The 14,451-nt window shown below is 48.3% G+C and overlaps 1 protein-coding gene across 1 annotated transcript; it reads left to right on the forward strand.

Annotated features, from left to right (window-relative positions):
- Nucleotides 1-11,763: 11,763 nt before the first annotated feature.
- Nucleotides 11,764-12,822, forward strand: CNR2 (cannabinoid receptor 2). Its single transcript, XM_006108081.3, has one exon. It carries the CDS (start codon nucleotides 11,764-11,766, stop codon nucleotides 12,820-12,822), a length of 1,059 nt encoding a protein of 352 aa, XP_006108143.1.
- Nucleotides 12,823-14,451: the final 1,629 nt, after the last annotated feature.

Consider the following 14,451-nt stretch of genomic DNA (forward strand, 5'->3'; position numbering starts at 1 on the left):
GTGGCAGGATTCCTCCGTGCACGCCGTGCTTATCCACCCTTAACAGTCATACCATACAAGACATCCATCCTGTTCACCTGAGATCCGTGAGGAGTAGAAGTCGTCAGCTGACACGCAGCGGCCGGTGTGCAATGCCTCTGCTTCACGATGTCTCAAAGGGGTCCTCATAGGAAACCAATGAAATATACTTAGAGATTCATTTTTTACAGAGAAACTTGGAGAGCGATAGATAGGTAGAAACTTCGGTGAGAGAGAAACATTGATCAGCATCCTCCTGCACACCCCCTACTGGGGATGTGCCCATAACCAAGGTACATGCCTTTGACTGGAATCGAACCTGGGACCCTTCAGTCCGCAGGCCGACGCTCTATCCACTGAGCCAAACTGGTCAGGGCAGCTTAGTTTGTTTTAAACAATTATTTATGGGGAGAGGTAGAAGAGGGTATAGGGGAGATAAACGGTGATGGAAGGGGACTTGATGTAGAATGGTGAACACACAATAGAACATACAGATGATGCATTATAGAATTGCACACCTAATTTTAGTAGCCAATATCACCAGAGAGATTTTAAGTTCCTTCCCCCACATGCTGTCCTACCTCTCCGACAAATCCATGTCGGAAGGCACTATCTTGTGGTTTGTTTACAAGGTCAAAGAGCCTGGACAGTGCCAACCTCCAAGTTCACTTTCTGCTTTAGTCCTGCTGCTTGTGGTTCCCATCTTTTTCTGCAAGTCTGGTTGCCTGGGCCAGGAGCACGATGGTGAGAAGGTCGCGGTGAGGCTCAGGGTGAATGAGGACCAGGACCGATGAGTGGTGTCTGCCGTGGACTTGGGAATGAGTGATGGTGGCTCAGGGGCCATCTGAGTGCCTCACTTTCCTGGGCTGAGTTGCATTTCCATAAGGGCTGCTTTGCTTAGCTCAGGCCCCTCATGAAAAGATCTCCACCGAAAATCCACCGTGGGCTATTTTGGGTATGAAGGGCAGAAGAATCCAAAGATGTGTCCACTCCCTGACCCGGGTTCTACTCTCACAATGAGAAACCCACAGTCCAGGAAGCCAGATGAGACATGGACCCAAATAATAGAAGGTAAACAGTGATCCATGCAGGCTCAGTGACTCATCTACTTGGAGTGGTAAGAAGAAACCAGAGGATGCTTCCTGGAGGAGACGGCTTTTCATATAGACCCTGAAAAAATAGGCAAGGTTTGGGAAAGGAGCATAGCCTACAGCTCCAAACTCCAGAAACTTCCTTGCACTGCAACCAAGTGCTATCAAGCACAGAGGGGGACGAGGAGAAGAAATGTAGGATACAGTCCCCATAGCTGGACATAGTACCAACAGCAGCCGAGGAAGTAGGTCAAGAGTGTCACCTTGCCCTGTTACTGATGAGTTGTTCATGCAGGTCAAACAGGTTTTTTAAAATGTGTTGTTGGCTCGGACTCTTCGTGGTGGGAAAGTGTCAGCTGAGGCTGAGTGGAGATCTTTCTCTCTGCTGAGCTCTCAGACAAAGGCCAGACGTAAGCACAGAATCCTACAAAGAATCCTATGAACTAACTATTGAGGGTTTCCCGCCTTTCCTTAGGCGTGTACTGTATGCCAGGCACATCGCCGTGAATTTAGGAAATGTCTATCACTTCATCTGCACAACAATGTGACATGGGTAGCATTTCTCCACGTTCACAGACGAATGAAACAGAGGCTCAGAGAGGTGAAGTAACTTGCCCCACGTCTCACTGCCCATCAGGTCCAGACCTGATTTGAATCCAGGGAGGTCTGGTTGCAAAGCCTGTGCCACTGGGATCCAACGTGCTAAAAAAATCACTCGGTCAACCCACCTGCTTTAAAGATGAGAAAAGAAAGACCCAGCCCTAACTGGTTTAGCTCAGTGGATAGAGCGTCGGCCTGTGGACTGCAGGGTCCTGGGTTTGATTCTGATCAAGGGCATGTACCTCGGTTGCGGGCATGTCCCCAGTGGCGGGTGTACAGGAGGCAGCTGATCGATGTTTCTCTCTCATCGATGTTTCTAACTCTCTATCCCTCTCCCTTCCTCTCTGTGAAAAATAAATAAAATATCCTATCTAATAAAAGAGAAACATGCAAATTGACCATAACCCCGACACCCTTCCCATTGGCTAATCAGCATATCCTTATGCAAATTAACTGCCAACCAAGATGGCGGCCAGCAGCCAGGCACTGAAGCAAACAGGAGGCTTGCTTGCTCCAGTGATGGAGGAAGCCAAGGTTCCCCGCCTGCCGCTGCCGGCCTCTGAGCTTGCACTCTAAGAAACAATGTTGCAAGTATAGAAGCTAAACAAACTCCAGAAACCTGCTTTCAGCCAGCAGGGCTTCAGCCAGCAGAACCTCAACAGTGTTTCAATTATAGAACCCAAACAAACCCAGTACCTGCTTTCAGTAGTCAAGGTCTCAGAGCTGCAGCCGAGCCTCAGAGCTAAAGCCGGCTCTCAGCTCCAGTGACAGCCATAGAAGGTAAATAAATCCCAGAATAAAAGAAAAAAGAAAAAAAGGAGAGGTTGGGAGCTTCAGTCGCCTGCCAGCCTGAAAACGGCCCTCAGCCCCTCACCCAGACTGGCCAGGCACCCCAGTGGGGACCCCCATCCTGAAGCAACAAGATGGCGGCTAATTTGCATACTGAAGGCGGGCGGCAGTGGGCAAGGCTGTCCGCGCTCCCGGGACCCGGATCTGTGACCCTGCCGGGTGGGGGGCAGTGCTTGAGGCTGTTGGCGGTCTGGGACCCGGATCCGTGACCTGGTGGGCCACGCTTTCCGTGGTCCTGGGACCTGGATTTGTGACCCTGCCGGGCGGGGGGCAGTGCTTGAGGCTGTCCAGGGAACCAAGACACGGATCTGTGACCTTGCAGGCAGGGGGCAGCGCTTGAGGCTGTCCACGGTCCCGGGACCTGGATCCGTGACCCTTCCCGGCAGGGCGGCAGCTCGCACAGGGGCAGATCGGCCGGGGTTGGGCAGGGCAGGACGCCTGGCTTCCGCCCAGCCCCAGTCACTCTGGGCAGGTGAGCAGCGCAGAGAGCCTCTGGACAGGGGAGGCAGGCTGGCGGAGGGCGGCCTGTACTCCCCACATGGCGGTGGTGACAGCTGTGAGCTTGCGAAGCGAGTTCTGCAGGCTGAGCTGAAGTAGCGCCTGCAGGCCATCAGCGTCCAGGAGTGGCTGGGCAAGATCCGCCTTCTGGCCCAGAAGGTGCAGGATCGCAGGGACAGCCACCGTGCGGGCCAGACTGATGCCCTCCTGGCCGCACCACGGGGGTTTGCGGATCTGCAAAGCCAGAGGCCTCTGGTGTGCACATCCCCCCCTGGAGTGCGAACATCCCCCAGCACACTGTCACCCTCCCATGCCTGCAACAGTTACAAACCAAGGCGTGCACAAGTTCCCCCCGCCTCTCCACCGCACTTCCATCAACCCGGCATGCCTAACACCCCCACAGGATGTGCACACATCCCCTCTGATGCGCTCACGTCCTTTGGAGAGTGTCTGGGTGTTCTGGGTGCTGAGGGTGGGCGCCTGTGAGATGACAGTGAGAGGGCGGAGTGGTGATGCCCTGTTCCCACGGAGGCCAGTGCAGCTACGAGATCACCTCTGGGGGGTTAATGCAGGTGCTGAGGCGGGAGCAGGTGCAGATAGACACACCTGGTGGGCGCGGGAGGCCCTTGCTGAGGTGCCTTTGGTCAGCGTTCAAGATCAAGAGCCCAGAGGAGGCGAGGAGTTCCGTCCTCTCAGTGAAACAGTGGGATAGTCGGGGCGACTGTAGAGGAGGCATGTGCACTTTGGGTGCCAGTACCCATGAGCGAAGGCTGCCCTGACTGAGCCTCGCTTGCTTGCGGCCTAGAGCACTCCTGCGGGGCAACGGGTGACAGGACGTGCTTTTCCGAATTAATGAGAGAAAACGTTGATTCTCCTGCTGCCCACGAAGGTGGAAAGTGAAGTGGGGAGACATGTGGGGAGTGAGTGAGGTTCCCTGTCTGGGGGTCCCAAATCTGCTGTTGGTTTCTTTCACCGCTGACTAGAGATATACAGGGTGTCCCCCCCAAAATGTATACACACTTTGAATACCTACTAATTCCAATGGTTTTAAGCATAAGAAAGAAACAACAATGGAGCTGTTATCTGTTAAAAGTGTGGGCACAAACAGGTAGTTGGACATTCCCTGAGGGGTCTCAGATTGGAGAGGGTGAAGGCCAGACTGAGGGGCCCCTTCCCCCACCCCTACCCCAGTGAACGAATTTCATGCACCGGGCTACTAGTAATAATAATAATAATAATAATAAATAAATAAAATTAAAAATACAGTATTTAAAAAAGAAAGAAAGAAAAGAAAGACCCAGAAAGAAGAAGGGACCTGCCCAAAGCCACTCGGTAGCAGAATAGGGACTGAAAAACAGGCCTCCACTTCCCAGTCAGAGATAAAAACCATGCCCTTGGCCTCCAGCCTCAGCTTCCTACCGCAGGTGTAGTAGCCACAGGGGAGGGTCATGTTCCTTCTCACCTCACATGTTGTCCGGGCCTTCAGCTTTAAGCCTGGCAGCAGTGGTGCGGCCACCTGTGAGTGGCATTGTTTTACTTCACACTTTCACTTCGGGTCAGAAAAACCCCCAGGCGCACCTTTTCCTGCCCGGTTCCCACAGCCCTTGAGGTTCCCTTCCCAGGCACCGAGCCTGCGCCAGGGCCCCAGGCGGCCAGCCCTGCACACCCACCGCAGCGTGGACACCCTCTCTGGGGAAAGATATCAGGTGGGGTTTGGCATTTTTCTTAGGTGGGGAAAGCACTTGTTGGTTGGTGGGTGGTTGGTTGGTTGGTTGCTTTCTTTGAATCTTACATTTGTATGGTGTCAGGGTCACAAAATGTTGTTGCATGCCCCAGTGGCTCTTCGTATTTGGAGCTGCAGTGACACACTGATAAAAAAATATATATATATACGAAAACTTGCGCTGGCCTGTGTTGCTCAGTGGTAAGAGCATCGACCCATGCACAGAAGGATCGCAGGTTCGATTCCAGTCAAGGGTGCATACCTGGGTTTAGGGTTCACTCCTCATCCTGGTTGGGGCACATGCAGGAGGCAGCCAGGCCATGTGTCTCTTTTACTATATGTCTCTCTCACGTCAATGTTTCTCTCTCTCTCTCTCTCCCTCCTCCCTCCCTTCCAGTCCTTCTGAAAAGCAATGGAATAAAATATCCTCAGGTGAGCATTAACAAAACAAAGCAAAACAAAAACAAAAAGAACCGTAACAAAGGCACAGAAATAAACCGTACACGATGAAAGGATGCTCTCCCATCGCAGCCCCCCCATGGACTGAGTTAAAAAGGCCTGGGGGAGCCCTAGCTGGCTTGGCTCAGTGGATAGAGTGTCAGCCTGCAGACTGAAGGGTACCAGGTTCGATTCTGGTCAAGGGCACATGCCTGGGTTGCAGGTTTGGTCCCCAGTAGGGGGGGCGTGCAGGAGGCAGCCAATCAATGATTCTCTCTCATTATTTATGTCTCTCTCTCTCTCTCTCTCTCTCTCTCTCTCTCTCTCTCCCTTCCTCTCTAAAATCAATAAAGAAATATTTTTTTTTTAAAAAAAGGGCCGTAACCGGTTTGGCTCAGTGGATAGAGCGTCGGCCTGCGGACTGAAAGGTCCCAGGTTCGATTCCGGTCAAGGGCATGTACCTGGGTTGCGGGCACATCCCCAGTAGGAGGTGTGCAGGAGGCAGCTGATCAATGTTTCTCTTTCATCGATGTTTCTAACTCTCTATCTCTCTCCCTTCCTCTCTGTAAAAAATTAATAAAATATATTTTTTTTAAAAAGGCCTGGGGGAGATCAGCAGTCGATTTGGTTTTCCCAAAGGGAACGCGACAGGTATTGTCATTTCACAAAGGAGAAAAGGGACCCAGCAAGTTGAAGGGACTTGCCCAGAGTCACATGACAAGCCATGGCAAAGGTGGAAGAGCCACCGTGCAGCACAGCAAACACCCAGAAGGCTTTGCCCGCAGGAAGGCCCGTCTGGAAGCCAGAGGCTCTGATGCCCAGGGGATCTGTCTGCCAGAGGGAAGCCAGGCAAGAGCTGGTTTCCTGCCGCTCTGCGCATTCTGTTGTTGTCTTTTCAGGGCCTCCATCCAAATGCCTGGGTTTGCGCCCTGATCTAACTTGGACAATAGCCACAGGTTGGTGGCCATGCCAGGCCTGGGTGAGGCACACACGTGGCCGCCCTCTCCCCAGGCACCCCTCTTCTAGGCTGGACTCTGTGCGGGGTAAGCCTTTCTCTGATGGGGGGCGGGGCTGTTTCCTAAGGGAAATACTAGAATGAGAAGCGAGCTGGGGCAGGGGTGCAGCAGGGGTGCAGGAGGAAGCTTCCAGAACTGTCAGGGTGAAGAGGTGGGAGCTGAGAAAGGCTGGCACTCTGCCACTCCGTCATGACCAGTGCTGAGAACTCAGCTGGCACCATTTCCTGGCTCAGCTCAGGAGGGATCCAGGCAGCATTCAGCAAAGGGAAAGACCTTTCAGCGTGTCTAGGTGGGGTGTCTTTGTGCTTACAGCGCAAGAGTTGTGTCTTGTGACTTGGGGTGTGGAATCTGGTTCCAGCTCTGCCGCTAATCCATTGGATGGCCTTTGGCAGATGACATCCCCATCCTTGGACTGTTTTCTCGGTAAAATGGTGGAGTTGGATTAAATCAGAGGTTTCCAATCTGTTTCTTGGAGCCTGAGACTCCACAAAAGAACCTGGGTGGATATGCCAAGGTTGTGGGTTCAGTCCCTGAATCAGGGCACGTATAAGGATCAACCAATGAATGCGTAGAAAACAAATCTCTCTCTCTCTCTCTCTCTCTCTCTCTCTCTCTGTCTCCCTCTTTTCCTCTTTTTCTCTAAAAATCAATAAAAACATAAAATAGCTAGCTTCGGTCTCTGTCAATATTTTCTGTTCTTCATTGTTTTCCCATGTCACTAATTTCTGTTCATATTATTTGTCTTCTGCTTTTGTGTGTGTGTGTGTGTGCATGTGCGCGTGTGTGCGTGTGTGTGTGTGTGTGTGTGTGTGTGTGTGTTTTCCATTGATCTTTAGAGAGAGTGGAAGGGAGGGAGGAGCGGGGAGAGAAAGAGAAAGAAACATGGACTTCACATCGACCGGTTGTCTCCCAAACTCACCCCAACTGGGGCTGGGAATGGCACCGACAACCAAGGTACGTGCCCTTCACTGGGAATCGAACCCGAGACCCTCTGGTCCTTGGGCCAGCGCTCTAACCACTGAGAAACTGACCAGGGTGGCTTTTTCTTTTTCTTCTTTTTTGCATTTATGCTGTTGTTCATTTTCTAATTTTATGAGTTGCCTATTTAGTCTTTTTTTCTTTCCTAATATGAGCATGTGAGGCTATAAATTTTCTTCTCAATACCACGCAGATGCATCCCACAAATTTTAATATGTTACAATTCTAAGTATTTTCTAATTTCCTTTATGATCTTTCTGACCCAGAAGTGTGTTTTTAAAGCTTCACACCCAGGACATTTGCTAATTATGTTTTTTTAATTTTTTAAAAAATTTAAATTCTTTATTGTTTAAAGTGTTAGTTATATTTTTTAAGTTCTTGATTTTTAATTAAATTGTACTGTGGTCAGGGAACATAGTTCATATGTTACAGATTATTTTAAAATTGTTAAAATTTACTCTTCACCTAAGCCTTAGGCAAATAAGGTTTTCTTAAACATTTAGTAAACGTTCACATTTGCTTGAAAACAATGTGTATCATTCAATTATTGGGTGCTGAGTTCCACATAGGACTATTAGATCAAGCATGTTGACTACATGTTCAAATCTTACACATCCTATTAATTAGTGTATTGTCTGCTTACTCTGTCAACTTCTGAAAAAGAAGTGCTAAAATCACTCACAATTCAATTTCACAAATAGGTACTGAGTAGCTGTTGTGTACCAGATACTATCCTAAGCCCTTATATCAGTGAACAGAAAGTCAGATTTTTTTATGTAACTTAAAGTCTAGTGGAACAAACAGACAATGAGCAATAAGACATAATAAATAAGTAAGTTATGTAGGGTAAATTATATGTTAGAAGGTGATAAGTGATATATATATATATATATATATATATATATATAGAGAGAGAGAGAGAGAGAGAGAGAGAGAGAGAGAGAGAGAGAAGAGTGAGGGGACCAGAGCAGGAGTGTGGTAGGGTAGATAGAAAAGGCAAAATTTGAGCCAAAACTTGAAGAAGGTGAAAGACTGAGTCAAGCATATGTCTAGGGAAGGTGTTCAGGCAGAGGGACAGCCAGTGCAAAGGCTCTGTGGTAGGAGGTTGGACATCAGGAAGCCACTGTGGCTAAAGCTGGTTGACCAAGGGAAGCATGGTAGTAGGGAGGTCAGAGAGGAAACGAGTCCAGAACACATAAAACCTTCTAGGCCATTGTAAGTAGTTTGGATTTTACATGGAATGGAATGGGACCTACGCAGGGTTGGGACAGTGGGATGATCTGTGTTGAAATTAGACTAAAGATGGGTCTTGGTAAAAGCAGGGAACCCAGTTAATGTTGCAGTAAACCAGACAAGAGATAATGACTGATTTTGAAAAGCCTAAATTAGATCAATTCCTTGATTCATTTCCTAAATAAAGTTTCAACTCTATTCATCTCTCTTGTCTTGTGTTACTGTCATTCACAATTTTACTTCCACTTTGTTTTATACCCTCCAAATCAGTCATTATTATTATTACTATGGCTTTATACAGACATTTTTAAATTTATTTATACGTTTATCAACTTATTCACAACTTCTTCTTGCCTTTCTATTCTTCCCTCTACGAAGAATTTCTTTCTCCTGATGGCATATCCTTTAGATGTTCCTTCAGCAAAGGTCTGTTAAGGACAATTTTATTTGTATTTCTTTATTTTGAGTGATAGTTTAGCTTCTTTCCCTTTATCTTCTGGTTACTATCGTTGCCCTTGGGGAATCTGCTTTTAAATTGAATTATGATTCCTTTGCAGGTATCATATCTTTTCTTTCTGGTTGCTTTTAATTTTTTCTCTTTGTCTTTGATGTTCTGGAGTTTTATTATGATACTAGAGGCCCAGTGCATGGATTCGTGCACTGGTCGGGTCCCTCAGCCTGGCCTGCAGCCTCTCACAATCAGGAATTCCTCGGGGGATGTCGGACTGCCAGTTTCAGCATGATCCCCACAGGCCAGGCTGAGGGACTCCACCAGTGCACATGCATATAAGATTTTTGGTTAATCTCTTCCTGCCCTCCCCACTTCCCCTTCCCTCTGAGATTCATCAGTCAGTTCCATGTTTCCATGCCTGTGTGTTGAGCATCTGCCCCCTGGTGGTCAGTGTGTGTCATAGCTACCGGTCGAATGATTGAAAGGTCACTTAGGCCTTTATATATATAGACTAGTGGCCTGGTGCATGAAATTCGTGCATGGGAGGGGTCCCTTAGCCTGGCCTGCACCCTCTCCAATCTGGGACATCCCTCTCGCAATCTGGGACCGCTGGCTCCTAACCACTTACCTGCCTGCCGGCCTGCTCACTCCCAACTGCCCCCCCTGCTGGCCTGCTTGCCCCCAACTGCCCCCCCTTGCCAGCCTGCTCACCCCCAACTGCCCTCCCCTCCTGGCCTGATTGCCCCTAACCGCCTCTGCCTTGGCCCCGCCACCATGGCTTTGTCCAGAAGGACGTCTGGAAGGTCTCCCTGTCTAATTAGCATATTACCCTTTTATTAGTATAGATATGTGAATGTGGAATTAGTTTGTTTGTTTTTTTTGTTTGTTTGTTTTTTAAATATATTTTCTTGATTTTTTACAGAGAGGAAGGGAGAGAGATAGAGAGTTAGAAACATCGATGAAAGAGAAACATCAATCAGCTGCCTCCTGCACATCTCCCACTGGGGATGTACCCACAACCAAGGTACATGCCCTTGACCGGAATCGAACCTGGGACCCTTCAGTCTGCAGGCCAACGCTCTATCCACTGAGCCAAACCGGTTAGGGCTGTTTTTTAAATTCTGTTTGGAGTTCCCTGTGATTGCTGAATCTGGAAGTCATGTCCAGGAGAATTCTGGACAACTCTCCACTATCATCTTTGCATACTGCCTCCCCAATGCCCACCATCAATTCTATCCTTCCCTTTTGAAACTTCAACTAGATATATTTAAACCTTTTCATTCAATCCTCCATGTCTCTTAAGCTCTCTTTCATCTTTTCCATCTCTTTATCTCCTTGTGCTGCATTCTGAGAAATTTCTTCAGATCTACCTTCTAGATCAGTGATGGTGAACCTATGACACCTCTGACACGAGAACTCATTTTTTTTGGTTGATTTTTCTTTGTTAAATGGCATTTAAATATATAAAATAAATATCAGAAATATAAATCTTTGTTTTACTATGGTTGCAAATATCAAAAAATTTCTATATGTGACACGGCACCAGAGTTAAGTTAGGGTTTTTCAAAATGCTGATGCGCCGAGCTCAGAAGGTTCGCCATCGCTGCTCTAGATCCACGCTGTCCAACAAGTCATTTGTGCTCTTTAACCTGCCCTTAAAGGTTTCTTTTTTCAATGCTTTATTTTTCACTTCCAAAATTCTGCTTGATCCTTTTTAAAATCTGCCCAGTCACTCATTATGTAGTCATGTTTTTGATTCCGTATTGTTTAATGATATTAAACATTTTTATAATGTATACCCAAGAATTATATGAAGTGCCTGGAAGTCTGAATCTACTGTCTGACATTTCTGCCAACTCGTATTCATGTTTCCTTATGCACTTTGTAATTTTGCATTATGAGCTCAAATTCCATGGGCCTTTATATGTGGGAATCTTGTGTGACCTAAATAGAAAGCATATCCCTCTAGAGAAATTTTGAGTTTGTTTTCTGATTATTTCCAATAATGTCCCATATGATATTTGGGTGATTTTTTTTCCTGAATATTTAGGATATGCTTATACTAAAAAAATGATTTACTCCTTGACATTCAAATTTATCTGGACTCCTATTATTTCATCTGGCAACCTACTGGTATGAAGCCATAGTCTTGCCTCCCATTCCTAAATAGTTATTTAAACTTCAGCATCTTACTTACCAAAACTTGCAAAAAAAAACCCCAAAAACACTAAGGCAAAAAACCTCTCCACCTGATCACTCTGGATTCCATTTTTCTTGGTTTTGATTTCCTCTTGATTTTTTTCTAAAGTATATTTTATTGATTTTTTACAGAGAGGAAGGGAGAGAGATAGAGAGTTAGAAACATCGATGAGAGAGAAACATCGATCAGCTGCCTCCTGCATATCTCCTACTGGGGATGTGCCCGCAACACAGGTACATGCCCTTGACGGGAATCGAACCTGGGACCTTTCAGTCCGCAGACCGACACTCTATCCACTGAGCCAAACCGGTTTCGGCTTCCTCTTGATTTTTGAGGATGGGAGATTTACCTTACTTTCAAAGGGAAGTCTTAGGATTAGTCTTTTTGAAAACAAAAGGCCCAAAAGCTTGCAGGCCACTTCTGCTTCTTGAATTTCTACATACCTCTCCCTAAGACCTGTACCCCACTAGAATGGAGAAGAGGCAAAGTAGAGAGGAACAAAATATAGATTGCTATTTCAACATGTTCATCTGCACAGATAAAAGGTGTGGCTGGAGTCAGAGATTGTGTGAGGTCATTACTGTGTTGATTGAAAAAGACTCATTTCTTCTCAGTGTCTACAGCAAAGACTTCTTGGCAAGCCCAGCAGAATCCAAAGGACTCCCTCCATGGAGAGATGCTCGGTGATGAAGGCAGCCAACGGCTCCCAGGATGGCTTGGATTTCAACCCCATGAAGGATTACATGATTCTGAGCAGTCAGCAAAAGATAGCTGTTGCCGTGTTGTGCACCCCCCTGGGCCTGCTAAGCGCCCTGGAGAACCTGGTTGTGCTCTACCTGATCCTGTCCTCCCGCCGGCTCCGCAGGAAGCCCTCATACCTGTTCATTAGCAGCCTGGCTGCCGCTGACTTCCTGGCCAGTGTAGTCTTTGCTTGCAACTTTGTAAATTTCCACGTCTTTCAGGGCGTGGATTCCAAGCCTGTCTTTCTGCTGAAGATTGGCAGCGTGACCTTGACCTTCACAGCCTCTGTAGGCAGTCTGCTGCTGACCGCCATCGACCGCTACCTCTGTCTGCGCTACCCACCTACATACAAAGCCCTACTCACCCGTGGGAAGGCACTGGTGACCCTGGGCATCATGTGGGTCATCTCAGCATTGGTCTCCTACCTGCCCCTCATGGGATGGACTTGCTGTCCCAGTCCCTGCTCTGAGCTTTTCCCTCTGATCCCCAATAACTATCTGCTGGGCTGGCTCCTGTTCATCACCTTCCTCTTCTCTGGCATCATCTACACCTACGGGCACGTCCTCTGGAAGGCCCATCAGCATGCAGCCAGCCTGGCCGAGCACCAGGATGGGCAGGTGCCAGGAATGACCCGGATGAGGCTGGACGTGAGGTTGGCCAAGACCCTGGGGGTGGTGCTGGCTGTTCTCTTCATATGCTGGTTCCCGGCACTAGCCCTCATGGTCTATAGCCTGGCCACCCCTCTGAGTGACCAGGTCAAGAAGGTCTTTGCCTTTTGCTCCTTGCTCTGCCTTGTCAACTCCATGGTCAACCCCATCATCTATGCCCTGCGGAGTGGGGAGATCCGCGCCTCTGCCCACCGCTGCCTGGCCTGCTGTCGGAAGCACCTGAGAGGCCTTGGGCCTGAAGGAAAAGACGACGTCCCGAGGTCCTCAATCAGCGAGACAGAGGCTGATGGGAGAGTCACCCAGTGGGCAGATTCCTGAGGTCTATACTGCTCTGACTGCTGATGCGGCCTCTTTCAGAGTTTTGAACAAAACAAGTCAGAAATCATTTCACTTCCTGGAGGAGAGAGAGCAGTCTTGACCCTCTCATCTTACTTGAACCAGCACCAGAGGCCTTGACACCTGCCCTTTTTTGCTGATGAGAGTTGGCATCCCTGGAGAGTGCCTGGTCCTGCTTATCTGCACAGCTGGGCCCTGTTGGGAGTGGTAACGTGGGCAGGAGGCAAGACGTCTTGGACAGGCTCAGCGCATGTCAGGCCAGGAAAACCTCCTCAACAAGATGGCTTAGTGCCTGCATTCTCCAGAGACCACGGAGCCAGAGGGAACCTTCAGGCTCAGCAATGAGGGGCTCAGAGGAAATTTGAGAAGAACAGATTCTTCTCCTGGGATCTCAGGGTATGGGTGGATGTTTGGCCAGCCCAAAAGGTTTGGCTGGAGTCAGAGATTGTGTGGGGTCATTACTGTGTTGATTGGAAAAGACTCATTTCTTCTCAGTGTACTAGAGCAAAGACTTCTTGGTAAGCCCAGCAGAACCCAAAGGACTCACTCCATGGAGAGATGCTCGGTGATGAAGGCAGCCAACGGCTCCCAGGATGGCTTGGATTTCAACCCCATGAAGGATTACATGATTCTGAGCAGTCAGCAAAAGACAGCTGTTGCCGTGTTGTGCACCGCCCCCCCCCCCCCCCCCGACCTGCTAAGCGTCCTGGAGAACCTGGCTGTGCTCTACCTGATCCTGTCCTCCCTCCGGCTCCACTTAATTGTTGGGGCCTTCTTGGTTCTAAGTCACCTTTTCCCATTGAGGACCTTTTTAGGTTACCCTATCCCACTAAAGACCAAGAACTATGACTCAATGAGGATTGTGGGTGTGGATCCCACCTCTTTCAGAGGTAGCTGGCAACCCTCCAGTTAAGGGCATCTTGTTATGAAGGCAATGGTCCTCTTTGACTCCTGACGATCCCCACTCACAGCCGCGGTGACCTCTTAGGTCTCTGGGGAATACGGAGGCTGGGGTCACTTGAGACACAGACTCATCAGAGAATTTTATTGACCCTGTGTTGTCCTACTTGGTGGCACCACTGGAAGCAGGCAGTGTCCCAGTCTAACCCAACTCCAAGAAAAAGGAAGTTAGTCACAAAGATTTTATAAATCCTCAAATTGTTCTCACTTATTCTTAGTTCAGGCCTTTTTATCTCCTCCATACCCTATGACAAATAATAAACAGAGCCAGTAGTAGGAAGGGAACATTTCTTTACTACGTGTTAGGCTCAGGGTGGACAGCCCACAGTCCATTATCTGCAGCGAGAATACAGCCCAAGCTTTTGAAGAGCCCAGGACACCATATTTTACATCTCAGGCCGTCTGAGCTCCTAGCAGAGGGGCTTAAAATAGAAGGCAAGAGAAATGCTGGTGGCAGGAGGATTGCAAGGAATTCTAATGCAGGTCTTTAGGATCAAAGACAGAATAAATGGACGAAGGTGATTAAACATGTCTTCATTGAATAATTTATAAGACAAGGTGTCCACTATTCATTCACTCATTCACCCATCTCATAATACAGGCCAGGGTCTGTGCTAAGGCCTGGATGTCCACCCATAAATGAGACTCTGC

The sequence above is a fragment of the Myotis lucifugus genome, unplaced genomic scaffold (assembly GCF_000147115.1).
Source record: "Myotis lucifugus unplaced genomic scaffold, Myoluc2.0 scaffold_1727, whole genome shotgun sequence".
NCBI lineage: Eukaryota > Metazoa > Chordata > Mammalia > Chiroptera > Vespertilionidae > Myotis > Myotis lucifugus.